At 34.8% G+C, this 14,048-nt stretch overlaps 1 protein-coding gene across 1 annotated transcript; it reads left to right on the top strand.

The window, feature by feature from the left end:
• Nucleotides 1-125: 125 nt before the first annotated feature.
• On the top strand, nt 126-13,119 carry LOC117116311 (acid-sensing ion channel 4-like; the record flags this gene model as incomplete). The annotated part of the gene is made up of 5 exons (XM_033260332.1): nt 126-265; nt 9,596-9,660; nt 9,847-10,000; nt 10,758-10,849; nt 12,902-13,119. Coding segments are annotated over 5 exons (669 nt in total), but the record flags the coding sequence as incomplete, so codon positions are not given.
• Between the last annotated feature and the right edge of the window lie 929 nt (nt 13,120-14,048).

Genomic DNA, 14,048 nt, shown 5'->3' with positions numbered 1-14,048 from the left:
TTTGTTAAATATGCTTAAGATCTAAGTAAGGAGGTACGTTTAAATTAAAATGACATTTTAATTTTGTCAATAAAATCATAAATATTTTGTTAATATGTAAATGGTTTTGCGTCCAATCGCCATAGGTAGAAACGCTAGGTAAACCCCACGGAGACTGTGACAAATCTGTGAAGCTTAACAACTACGAAATATATACGGTCGCCGGGTGCTTACTGGAGTGCCGGTATAAACGCATTGTCGAAGAGTGTGATTGCAGACCTATTCGGTAAGTAAAGGCTATAGACAAATCCAATTAAGCGCCTACTTGCTTACAAGTTCTTAAAGTGGTGCAAAGAGTTGATTACCATAATCAACATACTGTATGCACAATATTTCCAATGCAAATTGTAGTAGATACCTGAAGCCCTAGTTATGGTGTCTGCAGGCAGTAGTGGTAGTGGGAGAATCCTCCCCTATCGGACAGACACGGACCTTCTGTCGGATCAAAAACTTAAAAAAAAATTGATTTGTCCATCCTAATAACGTTATTTTGACTGCCAATCCCTAATGTTGGTGTGACGCTATTCCAAAGCAGTTGCAACCTCATCACACATAATTCCTCTGCTTGACGCAAGTAATGAAGTACCAGTTGAGAATGAGACCTGACAGGTCTCGAAACGTTCTGTAAGTACGTCTTTACCTTTATTGGTTGATTAAAATAACCTTTAAAACCTATTTCATTATTGTCAAGGCATGATCACACTATTGTAAGACAAGAAAAAGTAATGTAATCGTGAAAACGTTGTTCCAATAATTTAGCGGACACCCACAATTCTTGCGGACCCCACATTTTTTGTGGACCCTTTTGACTTGGCAGATCCCCAATCATTTTTTGCGGACCCATTGGGAACAATTGTTGCACACATCAATATCAGGGATTGAACATTAGGTGCTATCGGACCCCCCACACCTCCTTCTCCTTAAATAGCAGCTGGTCATATATGAGACAACTCATGTGCTCCTTCATCCCTGTTCATGGTGTTTGCAGGTTTCCTGATGTTTATTGTTTCTTTTATTTTGTTTTTCTCCTGTATCACCCTCTTTTCCTAAGATAGCAGCATCCTAATCTATGACATAGTTTTGTTGTAGTGCGTGATCAGAGATTGCGGATTTATGTTGGAATTGATGATGTTGACGTTATTTGAGCCCTGGTTAAAACACCTTTCGTGTTGTTGTCCGTGTCATGTTTCCAGCGGCTGAGATTAAACCACGCCTTTCTAAAATCCACAAACATAATTGCCCGATCCGACGCATTGTAGATAGTAGTAGCACCATCTTTATGGTGTCTCACGTTTCATTAAGGAGATTTTAAAACCCATAGTCGGTGAAGCAGAACATCATGTTGAGAACTCAAAACAACTTGCGATTAAACTAAGAAACATCAGCGAACTAATACATTTTTACGAAAGCCTATTCGTGCCACTTAAGTATATAAAATCATCAAAATTTAATCCGAAATTTCGGATTAGTAATCCGAAATAACGGATTAGTAATCCGTTATTTCGAATTAGAAACTCGTTATTTCGGATTACTAATCCGAAATTTCGAATTAGTAATTCGTTATTTCGAATTAGTAATCCGTTATTTCGGATTACTAATCCGAAATTTCGAATTAAGTAATTCGTTATTTCGAATTAGTAATTCGTTATTTCGGATTACTATTTCGAAATTTCGAATTAGTAATCCGAAATAACGAATGACTAATTCGAAATAACGAATTACTTAATTCGAAATAACGAATTACTAACTCGAAATAACGAATTAGTAATTCGAAATAACGAATTACTTAATTCGAAATAACGAATTACTAACTCGAAATAACGAATTAGTAATACAAAATAACGAATTACTAACTCAAAATAACGAATTACTCTGAGTGAATTTTCAAGAGCCCGTACACATGTGACAAAGATGTGTTTGATCTTTGTTCGATATTAATGAGAGAAAGACAACTGTCTCAACCAAATAATCCTGAAGAGAGTCTGTATTTGTATAATGTTTTACGAATTGCAATAACTGAATTATTTTGAGAATGAAGCTGGGTTTTTTTTTCTCAATAAGCAGTGTGTACAGTAACAGGTACAACAAAAATTACTGCAACAAAAAAGATTTAAGTTTATACATACATTACAATTTGTTTTGTTTTTTTAACCTATTTAATTTCAGTGCGTAGAGTTCTTATCACGCCATCTTANCTGTTGTTTTGTACAAAAGCATTGATTCTAATCGTGCACCTTTACGTTCGTAGTCGTACTCCGTGTCGAACTAGCACCTGTATCTTATACACATCTAGATGTGTATAAGAGACAGCATGTATAATGGTCGAGTCCATCGAACCGGCTAAATCACGCTGCGGGTTTCGAAAAATAACTGAACGTTTTTAAACTGCTCGTAACAAAAAAGTAAACACTTAATTCTCTATGTTTACATATTACAAATCAGCAAAGATTTCTCTTACTTTTGATACAAAAATGGTAAACTTTATGCAAGTATTAGCTGAGAAATCGCTGTTTTTCTGTCAACTTTACACCAGCACGAGCCGCCTGTAGGCCAGGCCTATCGGCGAGAACTGGCGCCTATCCATTACTATTAGTCGATGTGTGTCAGATCGAGTCAATGTCTCTAAAGAAATGGGCGTTCCGACGAGACCTCTCATCCAATCAAATTGATTTTTAGCTTAACAGACAGCTTGATTAGTCTATTTTACATACCGAAACTGCCGTTAAAATCGGCCCACTGGTTCAGAAGTTAGAGTGATTTTTGTAAACATGATCGCAAAATTGTGTAAACAGATAGGAGTTAATACACTGGGCGATCGCCAACTGACTTGGCTTAAAAAAAAGATTCCGACGACACCTCATTGATTTTAAAATTAAAAATAACATGACATTATAGCTGAATAAATAAGGAACAAGTTTCAAAAACTGCCAGAAAAATCGGTCTAATATTAACAAAGATACGTTAAAAAAACTGCTCAAAAAGGGCTTATTTTCAGCGATTTCTCACCGTTTAGCGATTTCGGGCCGGATTTTTGGAACACAAAACAAATTGTAATGAAAATATTAAAGAAAAACATAGGCCTATAATTATTTTCAGCTGTCTCGATTTTAATGAAAATATTTTTTATTATTAATGCTAAAACAGACATTATACAGTACACTATAATTTATGATAAACTAGACTTTTTTCCAGTATAGCTCAGCAAGACATAATCACCATACTAATAGCTATTTATTGAGATCCTGTGTAAATACTGCTTTTCTTTCTTTTATCACTGTAGTAAATAATGAATAGATTATTAAATACATGCCAATATTAAATGAACAATTATGTTCTTTTTATTTGTAACAACGCTATTATGACAGCATGATTCATGTGTTCCTTTCAAAATTACTGAAACCGAGTGAAACGTGTGAAAACTAGGGCAAGACGTTACGGCGTCCCAACTCTCTCTCTAGGCCTAGGCCTACGTCCTCGCTCCTGAGTAATTCGTTATTTCGAGTTAGTAATTCGAGTTACTAATTCGAAATAACGGATTACGAATCCGTTATTTCTGATTAAATTTTGATGATTTTATATACTTAAGTGGCACGAATAGGCTTTCGTACATTTTCCCATAAACGAAATAACGAATTAGTAATCCGAAAAAACGAATTACTTATTCGAAATAACGAATTACTTAATTCGAAATTTCGGATTAGTAATCCGAAATAACGGATTACTAATTTGAAATAACGAATTACTAATTCGAAATTTCGGATTAGTAATCCGAAATAACGAGTTACTAATTCGAAATAACGGATTACTAATCCGTTATTTCGGATTAAATTTTGATGATTTTATATACTTAAGTGGCACGAATAGGCTTTCGTACATTTTCCCATAAATTCGAGATAATTTATTTCAATAATGGAATACCTTTAACAGGCATGACTGCGTTCACTGTAAATTGTAAATTCCAATATCTTATTAGTAATCTGATAGAATCTTTTAAATTATTTTTTTGTATGTATGTATTCTCTATGTGAAGATGTTTAGTATAGGAGAGCCACTTGATAGTGGCAATCCTCAGTCGATGTACTTCTTATTTCCGTGTTTTCTCTTGTATTGCTTTTACATGGATATTAAACAAATTTAAAAAATCAGGAGGGAGCCCTGAATTTGACAAAATTAAAAGTAAATAGGGGATAACAGAATATTAACTTCAAATTTTTAGTCTGAAAGTGTCATTTCCGGCCATCTACAAGTGCAATAAACATAACAATTTCCTACCTGAGGTGCTTAAATCCCTAATTTTGAACATTTACTGTCTGACAGTACCCCTCCCCTTCTGTCTATGTCTAATTCCAAGATCCACGATGTCGTAATTTGGCAAATCATGTTCTATCCTAAATTTTAATGACAAAATATCAGCATTGAGCCGCCCTAAGTTTTGCACATTAAAAATTAAATGGGGGATGGGGAAAAATAAAATTACCTTCAAATTTTGAATTTGACAGTGCCATTTCTGGCCATCAGCGGTATATAAGCCCTACATAAAAAATGTTGTACCTCAGCCCAACCATGGTGAGGCGGAGGTGGTTTCTATTTCGAATTCCAGGATTCGCTGTTTAACGTCGTACATTCGTTGCGAATCATCTTCTATCTGTAGGCCTAATATTATTGTTGGGATATGGACAATGAGTGATATTTGGACAGGGGGGGGGCGGGTTCCGTGAAAATTTTGGCATGTCCAGAGGGATCCTTGAAAGTACGTGAACCCTACCAAGGACTTTTTATTCAAACTCGGACGAGGCTATAGTCGGCCAATTAGTTGGGACCCACCGTCGGAAATTTCGGACTCCTTTTCGGCAAATTTCCGGAGCCACCAGTGTCTGCAGGGGAGGGGGGGATTAATGTAGGCAAAAATGGCCCCGGAAGAAATGGCCCCCGTGAAAAAAGTCCCCCGTGAAAAATTTCCTGGAATATATGTCCCCGGTAAAAATGGCTCCAAATGACAGGTAGGTTAAAATGGCGCCCAATCATCAAATTTAATAATAAATCTTTTTTTTTAATCTTTTAACTTTTTAAATGCTGCAAAATAGCACAAATTGAATCAATAAATCAGCTTAATCGATGTTTAGTAGTCTATGTGTTTTAGAGAATGATTTATATTTTTTTTTCTTTGTTTATTAAAGTTTGTTATAAAATTATAACCTAAATATACACAGTACCTTATTATTGACTTTGTTATTAGTTTAATTTATTTAAGTGAAATTATATAATCATAAAAAACTTTTTAACGTACCCACTTAATCTAAATTTACTTATTATGTAGAATGACAGTAGTGAATCTATTGAAGAAATTAACACAAAATATTGATTGATTAAATTATTTTATTTAGAAACCAAACCAATGATACGTTGATTGAATAAATTATTTATTTTAAAAAATTTGTTTAAAAAAATCAAAAAAATTGATTCAAATTACTGAATTTTATAATATAAAAGTTGCAATATTTACTACATATTTTTTCTTAATCTAATACATGAACAATCTATTCTCATCACTTTGTGTTAACAATATTTTATTTTAATTGACAGTGATAACCTTTCCAGCCTTACTATATCAAGGTATCTTTTATTCATAAACAAAGTCAAAATACATTAAAAAAACATTTCTGGCAGTTCACAGAACTGAATTGCGAAAACGTTAAAAATACATTATTTATAAAATTATTAGTTATTTCAATTAAGATTCAAATTATTATTACTGTACAAATTATTTATAAAATTATTTTAATATATGTACAAATTAAGGAATTTAACATTCAGAAAGACATAAACATTTAAAAATTGACAACATAACAAGCAATATAAATAATCAGGACATAGATAAAAAACAAAAAAGAACAAAACAAGGGAGGTTTTACTGAGATGTGCTGAGGAAGAAAGGGTTCATAAAGAAAGAAAGCAGAGAAAGGAAAAAAAAGATGAATTATTATCCTTTTTCCTTCCTTTCCCCTCCCTCTTCCATATTCTCCACTCTATAGGTTTTATGATTACAAGCTTTTATTTGATTATTTATTTTTATTGAGAATCCTGACCATAGATGGCACAGGACTGGAGTAGAACCTCTCTGTTTTACACTTATATTCCTTGTATGCAAAGTTATTGCGTTTTGACATATTGTGCGTATTACAGGATTTTGGAAACCAGGATTTAAAAAGATCAGATTCAGATGATTTGATAGCAAAGCGGTTACAGAGAGTGTCTCTACGGGTGGAGAGCCTCTCGAGACTCAGAACAGATAGGGCCGAATCATATGAAGTATAATCACTTTGTAGTATGCATCGGCACACTCTGATCTGGATTCTTTCAATCATTTTGGTAAGTTTTACACTAAGACCATGATGCCATAATGGTGCAGCATATTCTAACACTGGGCGGACATAGCTCTTGTAAATTTCAACTAATTCATCTTGGCTAAAACCGGCACGTTTTAGTGACCAAAGAATAAATAGTTTACGACCTTCAAACAGGTGTGACTGTCTCTTATACACATCTAGATGTGTATAAGAGACAAGAACACCCAGTAACTTTACACTTTGGGTCTCAGGGAGGGTCTGACCCATAATTTGAAGATCCAATTCTGGTAAATGTTTACGACCAAAGTAGAATCTGATGATTGAACATTTGGTAGGGTTCAATTGAAATTTGATTCATCAGACCATTGCTGTAAGGCATCAAGGGCTTCCTGTAGTCTACTAGGGTTTCCAACCTCATGGATTCACCAAGTGACTGATCATCTACATATTTCCACGCCTCGATATTTAGTGAGGCAGTATTTTCAAGCGAGTCATTTATCATTACAAGGAAAATAACTACTGCAAGTATAGTTCCCTGTGGTACCCCTCCAGTGAGCTTTAACCATTCAGAGTGTATACCTTTATAATATACCCTTTGTTTCCGTTCAGTGATAAAATCAACAATCCACTGAAGGATGCAAGGGGGGATGTCCAATTTGCTCAATTTCCTGAAGGCTACATTGTGGTCTATCATGTCGAATGCCTTGGAGAAGTCAGTGAGAACCAGGGTGCTGGTACTAGCAGGCTTCTCCAACGCACTCAAGATGTGATGATAAATATCAATTAAACAATGTGTAGCTGACACAAGCTTCTGATTTCCAAACTGGCGAGTGTCTAAAACAGGTTTTAGTGCTTTATTTACTAGTTTAGCAATTTTACTCTCTGCAATTTTAGCCAAGGTGGGTGTGAGAGATACCGGTCTTAGCTTATCAATGGCGGCTGGATGTTCCTTTGGAATAGGTATTACATTAGCACATTTCCACTGCAGGGGGACCACACCTTGGGAAAAGGATGCATTTATTATATCAGTAACCGGTTTACTTAGTTCATAAGCACATTCTTTTAATACCTTTTGAGGGATGTTGTCTGGTCCACCCGCTTTACTCAGCTTGGTCTTACGCAAGTCTTCATAGATTTCCCATGGTTTGAAGCAGGGAGGTGGCACTGGGCTAGGTAAATATGCCGGTAAAAATTCAGTTTTTATTGGATCCTTTAGCTGTGAGAAACTAGAAATATGTTTGGCAATAATAAATTGATCATCGGAGTTAAAGCCAGGTACTGAAATTGTAAATTCTTTGTTATTTAGATTGGCAAATTTTTTTAGTTCCCTGTGCCACCTGCTTGGTTCGGCTTGCTTAATTGGTCTAACCTTTTTGGCAGTGTATGAAGACTTTGCTTTCTTAATTTCATTAATAACCTTGTTTCTTAGTTTTTTCCTCAACAGGTCATTATTATTGTTAAATGCTATTTGCCTTTTCATTATCAAACTCTTAATTCTAGGGTTCATCCAGGGTTTATCATTTAGGTGGCACTGTACTGATTTTATTGGTAAATAACGATCAATCGCACTACACAATAAGTTATAAAAAGCATCCGCTTTATCTTGTACAGTGTTTTTAGATAATACCTCATCCCAGGACTGATCTTGCAACCAACGTCCTAGGCTACAGAGTTTAGATTCAGGGATGGGTCTAAATTTCCGAATTTATTAATTTATTATTGTTACAAAGCTTAGCTGGTTCAACAATAATTACATTATGGTCACTTCTTCCGATAGGCGATAGGATTTGAGGCGGGTTATAACGCCTGTGGATATTAATGATAACGATACTGAAAATATTGTAAAAGAAAACGATAAACAAATTGTGTATGAATGTGCAAAAAGTAAGTCTTCGTTAGCTACTTACCTACATGTGAAATCACCATATGAATTAATATTAAAAACTTACCTACTCGTTGAACTTATCTTTCGAGTAGTTTCTTAAATTTAAGGCACGGTCGAATGCTTTACCTCTCAATAGTAAATAAGTAAATGACAATGTGTGATGTGTAAATCTGGTTCTGAAGATATTGAACACCGTTGTTTACATATAGAAATTCTAAAAATTAATAATATTCATATAGATGAATTTATGAAACTTGAAAAGATACTATGCAGCACGGTTAATTGCCAATTTGCTGGGAATACATTTTATTTCTGGAAACTTCAATACCAAAACCTGACTTTTACTTGGTAATGTATAATATTATAGAAATAAGAATGATATTAGTGTAACTTTCAATATAATATGTAAATCTTACCTAAAATGAGCTTAGTAAACGAGAAGTAAAACCATGAAGGCAGTATAAAGTTGTGTATAATTCTGAACAATGTGTAAACAACGGCCAATAATATTTTAAACAAAGTTTAAAAGCTTTCAAACAAAGTTTTATATAGCTATTCAAAACGTACAAATTTTAACTGCTAGTTTTTAAATGTTTTAAAATTTTAATATTTTAAAAAGTGTTAAACTCAAGTCCAAATTAATTCGTTTTATATTCAATTTTACTAATTAATATTTCTAATATTTAAATTTTAAGTTGTATTTTACACAATGTTTTAGAATTTTGTACATCCTTATTGGAATTATTTAACCATGTTTCTGTTATGTCGGTTACTTTTCTGTTTCGCTTCACATTGTGTATATATATTGGCATATTTGTTAATGTTCAATCTCTTATGAACGTACTGTTCCCGTCTGCCACTGTTTTAAAAGTCTAGATTCAAATAAATATTACTCTTATTATTATATAATTACTGCATAAAGTAATATAAATCGCAACTTATTTGACAGATTCTTTTTAAACACTAAATTGTTTTCTAGGGATTACCTGCATTGTTTAAATTTTTTTTAAAAGCATGATTTTTGTTGATTTATTGTTGAAATTATTGTAATTTTGCAGCATTAAAAATTGTTGGAAGATTTTTTAAAATAAAGTTTTATTACTAAATTTGATCATGAGGCGATTTTTACCGCTGGCGAATTATTCCTGAACCATTTTTACCATATTCCGGGGTGGAGGAATGTGATAACCAATTATTGTTAAGCCCTGTTGTTCAGACTGACCAAAGCAAATAAATATCCATATGAAACAATAAAACTATTATCGGAATTATTAATGTTGTCATTATTGCTTGCTCATTTATTCTGAATTTTTTTTTTATGTAGATACCCAGGTGATGAGCCAGAATGTAGCCCATTGAAAACAGACGTCTGCGGAGCAGGGGTGCTCGGTAAGAATATTTTTAAATGTTTTTGTAAAAGGGAAACTTCCTAGAGCAGAGCACTCACTTCCTCGTACGTACTTCAAGTTCCTGGATCTGTCTACTGTTCTGTGCTCTCCATATTTTTAATTGGCTGTAAAAAATGTTGTCTATAATGATATGAAAATATGAACTCCATTTTTGTCTCTTTTTCAGAGAAACTAAAAAACGGATCTCTGGCAGAATGCGAGTGTCCAGTTCCTTGTGCGTACACATCGTTCTCAACGTCTGTCACTTATGCCGACATTCCTAACCTATCTGTAGTTAATGAAATCTACAAGCTTTATGGAATTTCTGCAACAACCTTCACGTAAGGGCCGTCATATTATGACCAGCAACAAATTTTACATAGTCCTACATTTTCCTTTATTTTCTACAAACAGTGCCGTAATCATGAGGACGAAGTAGTGCATAAGCAATAACCATAGACAGAAATAGCATGTTTAAATTATAGCAGTTTAAATTATCGTAAAAAAACATTGGGGGTCATTTAGGCGCATTAGTGGGTCTTGGTTGGGTGGGGTCAGGTGTGGTGTGGAGGTGCGAAAAAAAGAGAATGTTGAAGTAAAATCCAAAATGCAGAATTAAATCCCCATAATAAATGAAAAATTAATGGTCATTTTTATTATTTTAACCCGCTTGCTAGTGGAACTAATTTGCTGGGAGGTGGTTTGGGGTGGGGGAATGGGGTAGGGTGGTTACGTCGAGACACACAGGCTACGCTAATGCCCTTAACAATTAACAACTTGTGAATACATTGCGATGCCAAAAATAATGTGAGGGACGAGGTAATACTAAGGTCATTTAGAAGACAATATAAGATAACTTTAGTATTTCACTTAAGAGACACTCTGCTCGCTATGACATGATGAGTATATAAAACATATACATTTATTTAGAGACAAAGTTACTACGTAAAATAAAAATACTATTATTATTATTATTATTATTATTATTATTATTATTATTATTAAACCCGTTGGTGCAGTCTCTGCAGTCTTAATGATAAGAAGGAATATTTTTTTCTGGAGAATACAAAGTAATTTTACTGTTTTATTTATTAACAGGAAAAATTATATCTTGCTGGATGTATATTATGAGGAGCTGAACTTGCAAGTCTTCAAACAAACTCCAGCAATGACGTTCTCAGCTCTACTTAGTAAGTAAATCATCCTTAAATTGAGTACATTTTACTAGCGGCCAATGGGGCCTTCCAAATCACTACGTGAGCGTATGACTCGTCACAATTTACAATAGCGAGCTTTCGAAATGGGCGACGCGGGGAGCTGCAACGGGGAATTCAGTCAACCATGGACGTCGTACTACCATAGAGAAAATAGTTTTCTATTACTACCAAAGAACTTAAATATCAGAAGAATGAGTTGTTCCGCGTATTTGCATTAAAAACGATGGAACATCCGCCCTCATGCGGTTGCAGTAAAATTTGAACATTTTACTAAGTGGAGAAACTACAGAAAACAAACGAACCAGAGCGGCGCCTTTACTATTACTATATAGCGCCGCCGCGCGGATGCAGTAAAAGTTTTCTCCGTGTACCCACAATGCATTTCGACCGGATGTTCCACTATTTTGGGAAGCTGCTCTATCTTCTGCTATTTATTATCTTTGCTACTACTACCATGGAGGTATTATTATTAATAATACCTCCATGCTACTACTATCAAAGATACTAGAAATACAAAATAGAGTTCTCCACACAAAAAAAAGTGTTCCACCGAAATGCATGGTGGGAATACAAACAATGGGACGCCCCCTACAGCTGGATCTAAAAAAACTTCTGCCAAACTTTCGTTACCATATATATATATATATATATATATATATATACTTTTTAACCAGGAATTGATTATATGGGCCTACAGTAATTACATAAATTTGTGTTGTAAACACATTTTAAGTGAATGCACATTGTTTTAAAACTACATATATGCAGTTCTAATGCTGTATTCAATGTCAATATGGGTTGGAAAAGCATTGAAATCCTGAGCTAATAGGCCTACCAATAGTATGGATCAATAAAGCACAAGAATTCATTATGATGAGTGTATTTTGCACTTCTTTACCGACGTCCCGTACCGGTGCGTTTTTACCAATCACTTTTTATTTACTAGATATAAAAACAAACTGGAATAGACACTCAGACAGACATCGGTGAATACATAACCTCCTTGGTGGCGGTAGAAATCGTTGCTATTATCCAAATAATACACAAAACAATTAAATCATAATCATGAATCAGTAAAGAATAAAACAACAATACAGCGCAGAATCGCATGGCCGGACGCACTCGTAGTGAAAAAGTTTTCCTCCATTAGTGGAAAGGGCAGGGCGCCTTTTGCGTCTGGATATACTTCGCAACAGAAGGGCGCCCTGTACGTTGGGCACGAAGTATAGAAAACTTGCATGGTTAAAAAGAAGAGCGCCGCCTACGTTGGGCACGACTTCCGCCTTATTTTTACAATGCGAGTGCTCTATCTTGTATTTCTAGTATCTTTGCTACTATGCACTTCCCGTCTCAACAACAAAGCTGTTCAGAAAAATTTCAGAATGACGAGCTCCCTCGTATCGCGTATCAAGTATGCAACGCCCCAGCGTGCGCGTGTTTATAAAACTCACGTTGCTGTAGTCAACACAAAGCCAAATCGCTTAAAGCTCGTTGTGAAATCCACGCAACGAATGACTTCCCCATGTATTCGCATGCGCAGTACGGTTTCAGGCTCCACTGCCCGTCGTAGAACGCCGCGTCGTCCAAATCGAAAGCTGCTCAGCCTACTTCAAGGTGTCGGCCTACCGGTACATGAGTAATTTGTACAAAAAGTTGTTTTGGTTCATTTAGGACGTGAAACTCAATCGGGTGTAAGTGAAAAGAAGATCTACCGCCCACGCTATTAATAATACTTTTGTTGTTGATATCAGTTTTAAAAATCAAATTTAATGTGTATCTTTTATAACTATTTTCGTATCTTCTTTATTATTATTATTATTATTATTATTATTATTATTATTATTATTATTATTATTATCATTTATATTATTATTATTATTATTATTATTATTATTATTATTATTATTATTATTGTTGCTGTTGTTGTTGTTGTTGTTGTTATTACAGTATTATTATTATCATCATCATTATCAACAGCAGCATATAGGCCTAAGTTATAAAGTCTATTTGAAACTATTCCTTTAGGTGACATCGGAGGTCAATTGGGGCTGTTTATTGGCGGAAGTGTCATCACTCTCTTTGAAGTTGGTCAGTACTTTTCTATGAAGGGTCATTCTGTTTGCTGTAACAAAAGCAGGTCTACCAAAACTAAATCGCATACAAATAGTTCTGGTGTATCTGGTCCAGCATCGGTTGACAGCAAGGGTACTTTCGGTGACAATGCCACATTGGAAATGATCTGACGATAGCTCGTACGAATTATGTCTGTTGACTTCTCTGGGCAACTACCGCAAACAAATTCAGCTAATGGACCGTAAACTGAAACTTAACAATTGACCAATCAGAATAAATGCAGGATAAACAGTTTGTTCAATAATGTTTGGATTTAGCGAGGGGCGGCTCCGGTCCCCCTCCCCCTTTCGGAAAGTGAAAAAAAAAGAGAACCAAAATTCAGACCGCATTTCTCGAAGCGCTGAACGCCAGCGTCCCTATCTTATGAGACTGATTCGACTTTCTGATTCTTTCGTTAGAGGCTTCCGAATTCGGATTCCGTGTGGATGCAACTTTAAACGGCTAATTCCGGGTTGTTTATTTTAAAATGTATAAATTATTCATTATCAACTATTGAGAATACATACTTGTTATCGTATTAAGATGTATATTCACACGATTGTGCAATATTAGAATGGATGGAATATTTTAGTTTAATTAAGTTGTGATATTGTGTTAATTGTAGTACTAATAATGATCTATTAAGAATACGGGACAGGTCATTTATGTTTCTCGTAGCCCTAATGATGATTTATCTTTATACATCACTGATGTAAGTGCTTCTTCGTCCCATTGTTAATGTGATGCACATGATTGTGCAATATTGGAATGGCTGGAATATCTTAGTTCAATTACAGGCCCGTAGACAGGATTTTCGATGGGGAGGCGCGTTTTACAACCGAAGTGGACCTTACGATAAACGACTGCATAGGGATCATCGTGAGGGTGGGGTGAATCTTCTGGAAGCTCTGTCAAATTAGCATTTTAAGGGCATTTTTTAATGGATTTCTAAAATCCATAATTTGTAATATCCTATTTAAATTTTCATTCATTTGAGTATTGTCTAGGGACCTACAGTAAAGCAGGAGAAATAGAGGGTGGGGTGAAGGGAGGAACTTGC

Source organism: Anneissia japonica, unplaced genomic scaffold (genome assembly GCF_011630105.1).
Source record: "Anneissia japonica isolate Jap-2015-1 unplaced genomic scaffold, ASM1163010v1 scaffold287602_len1038180_cov171, whole genome shotgun sequence".
Lineage (NCBI taxonomy): Eukaryota > Metazoa > Echinodermata > Crinoidea > Comatulida > Comatulidae > Anneissia > Anneissia japonica.
Note: the sequence above shows the minus strand (reverse complement) of the source record. Positions and strands in the feature narration are given on the sequence as shown.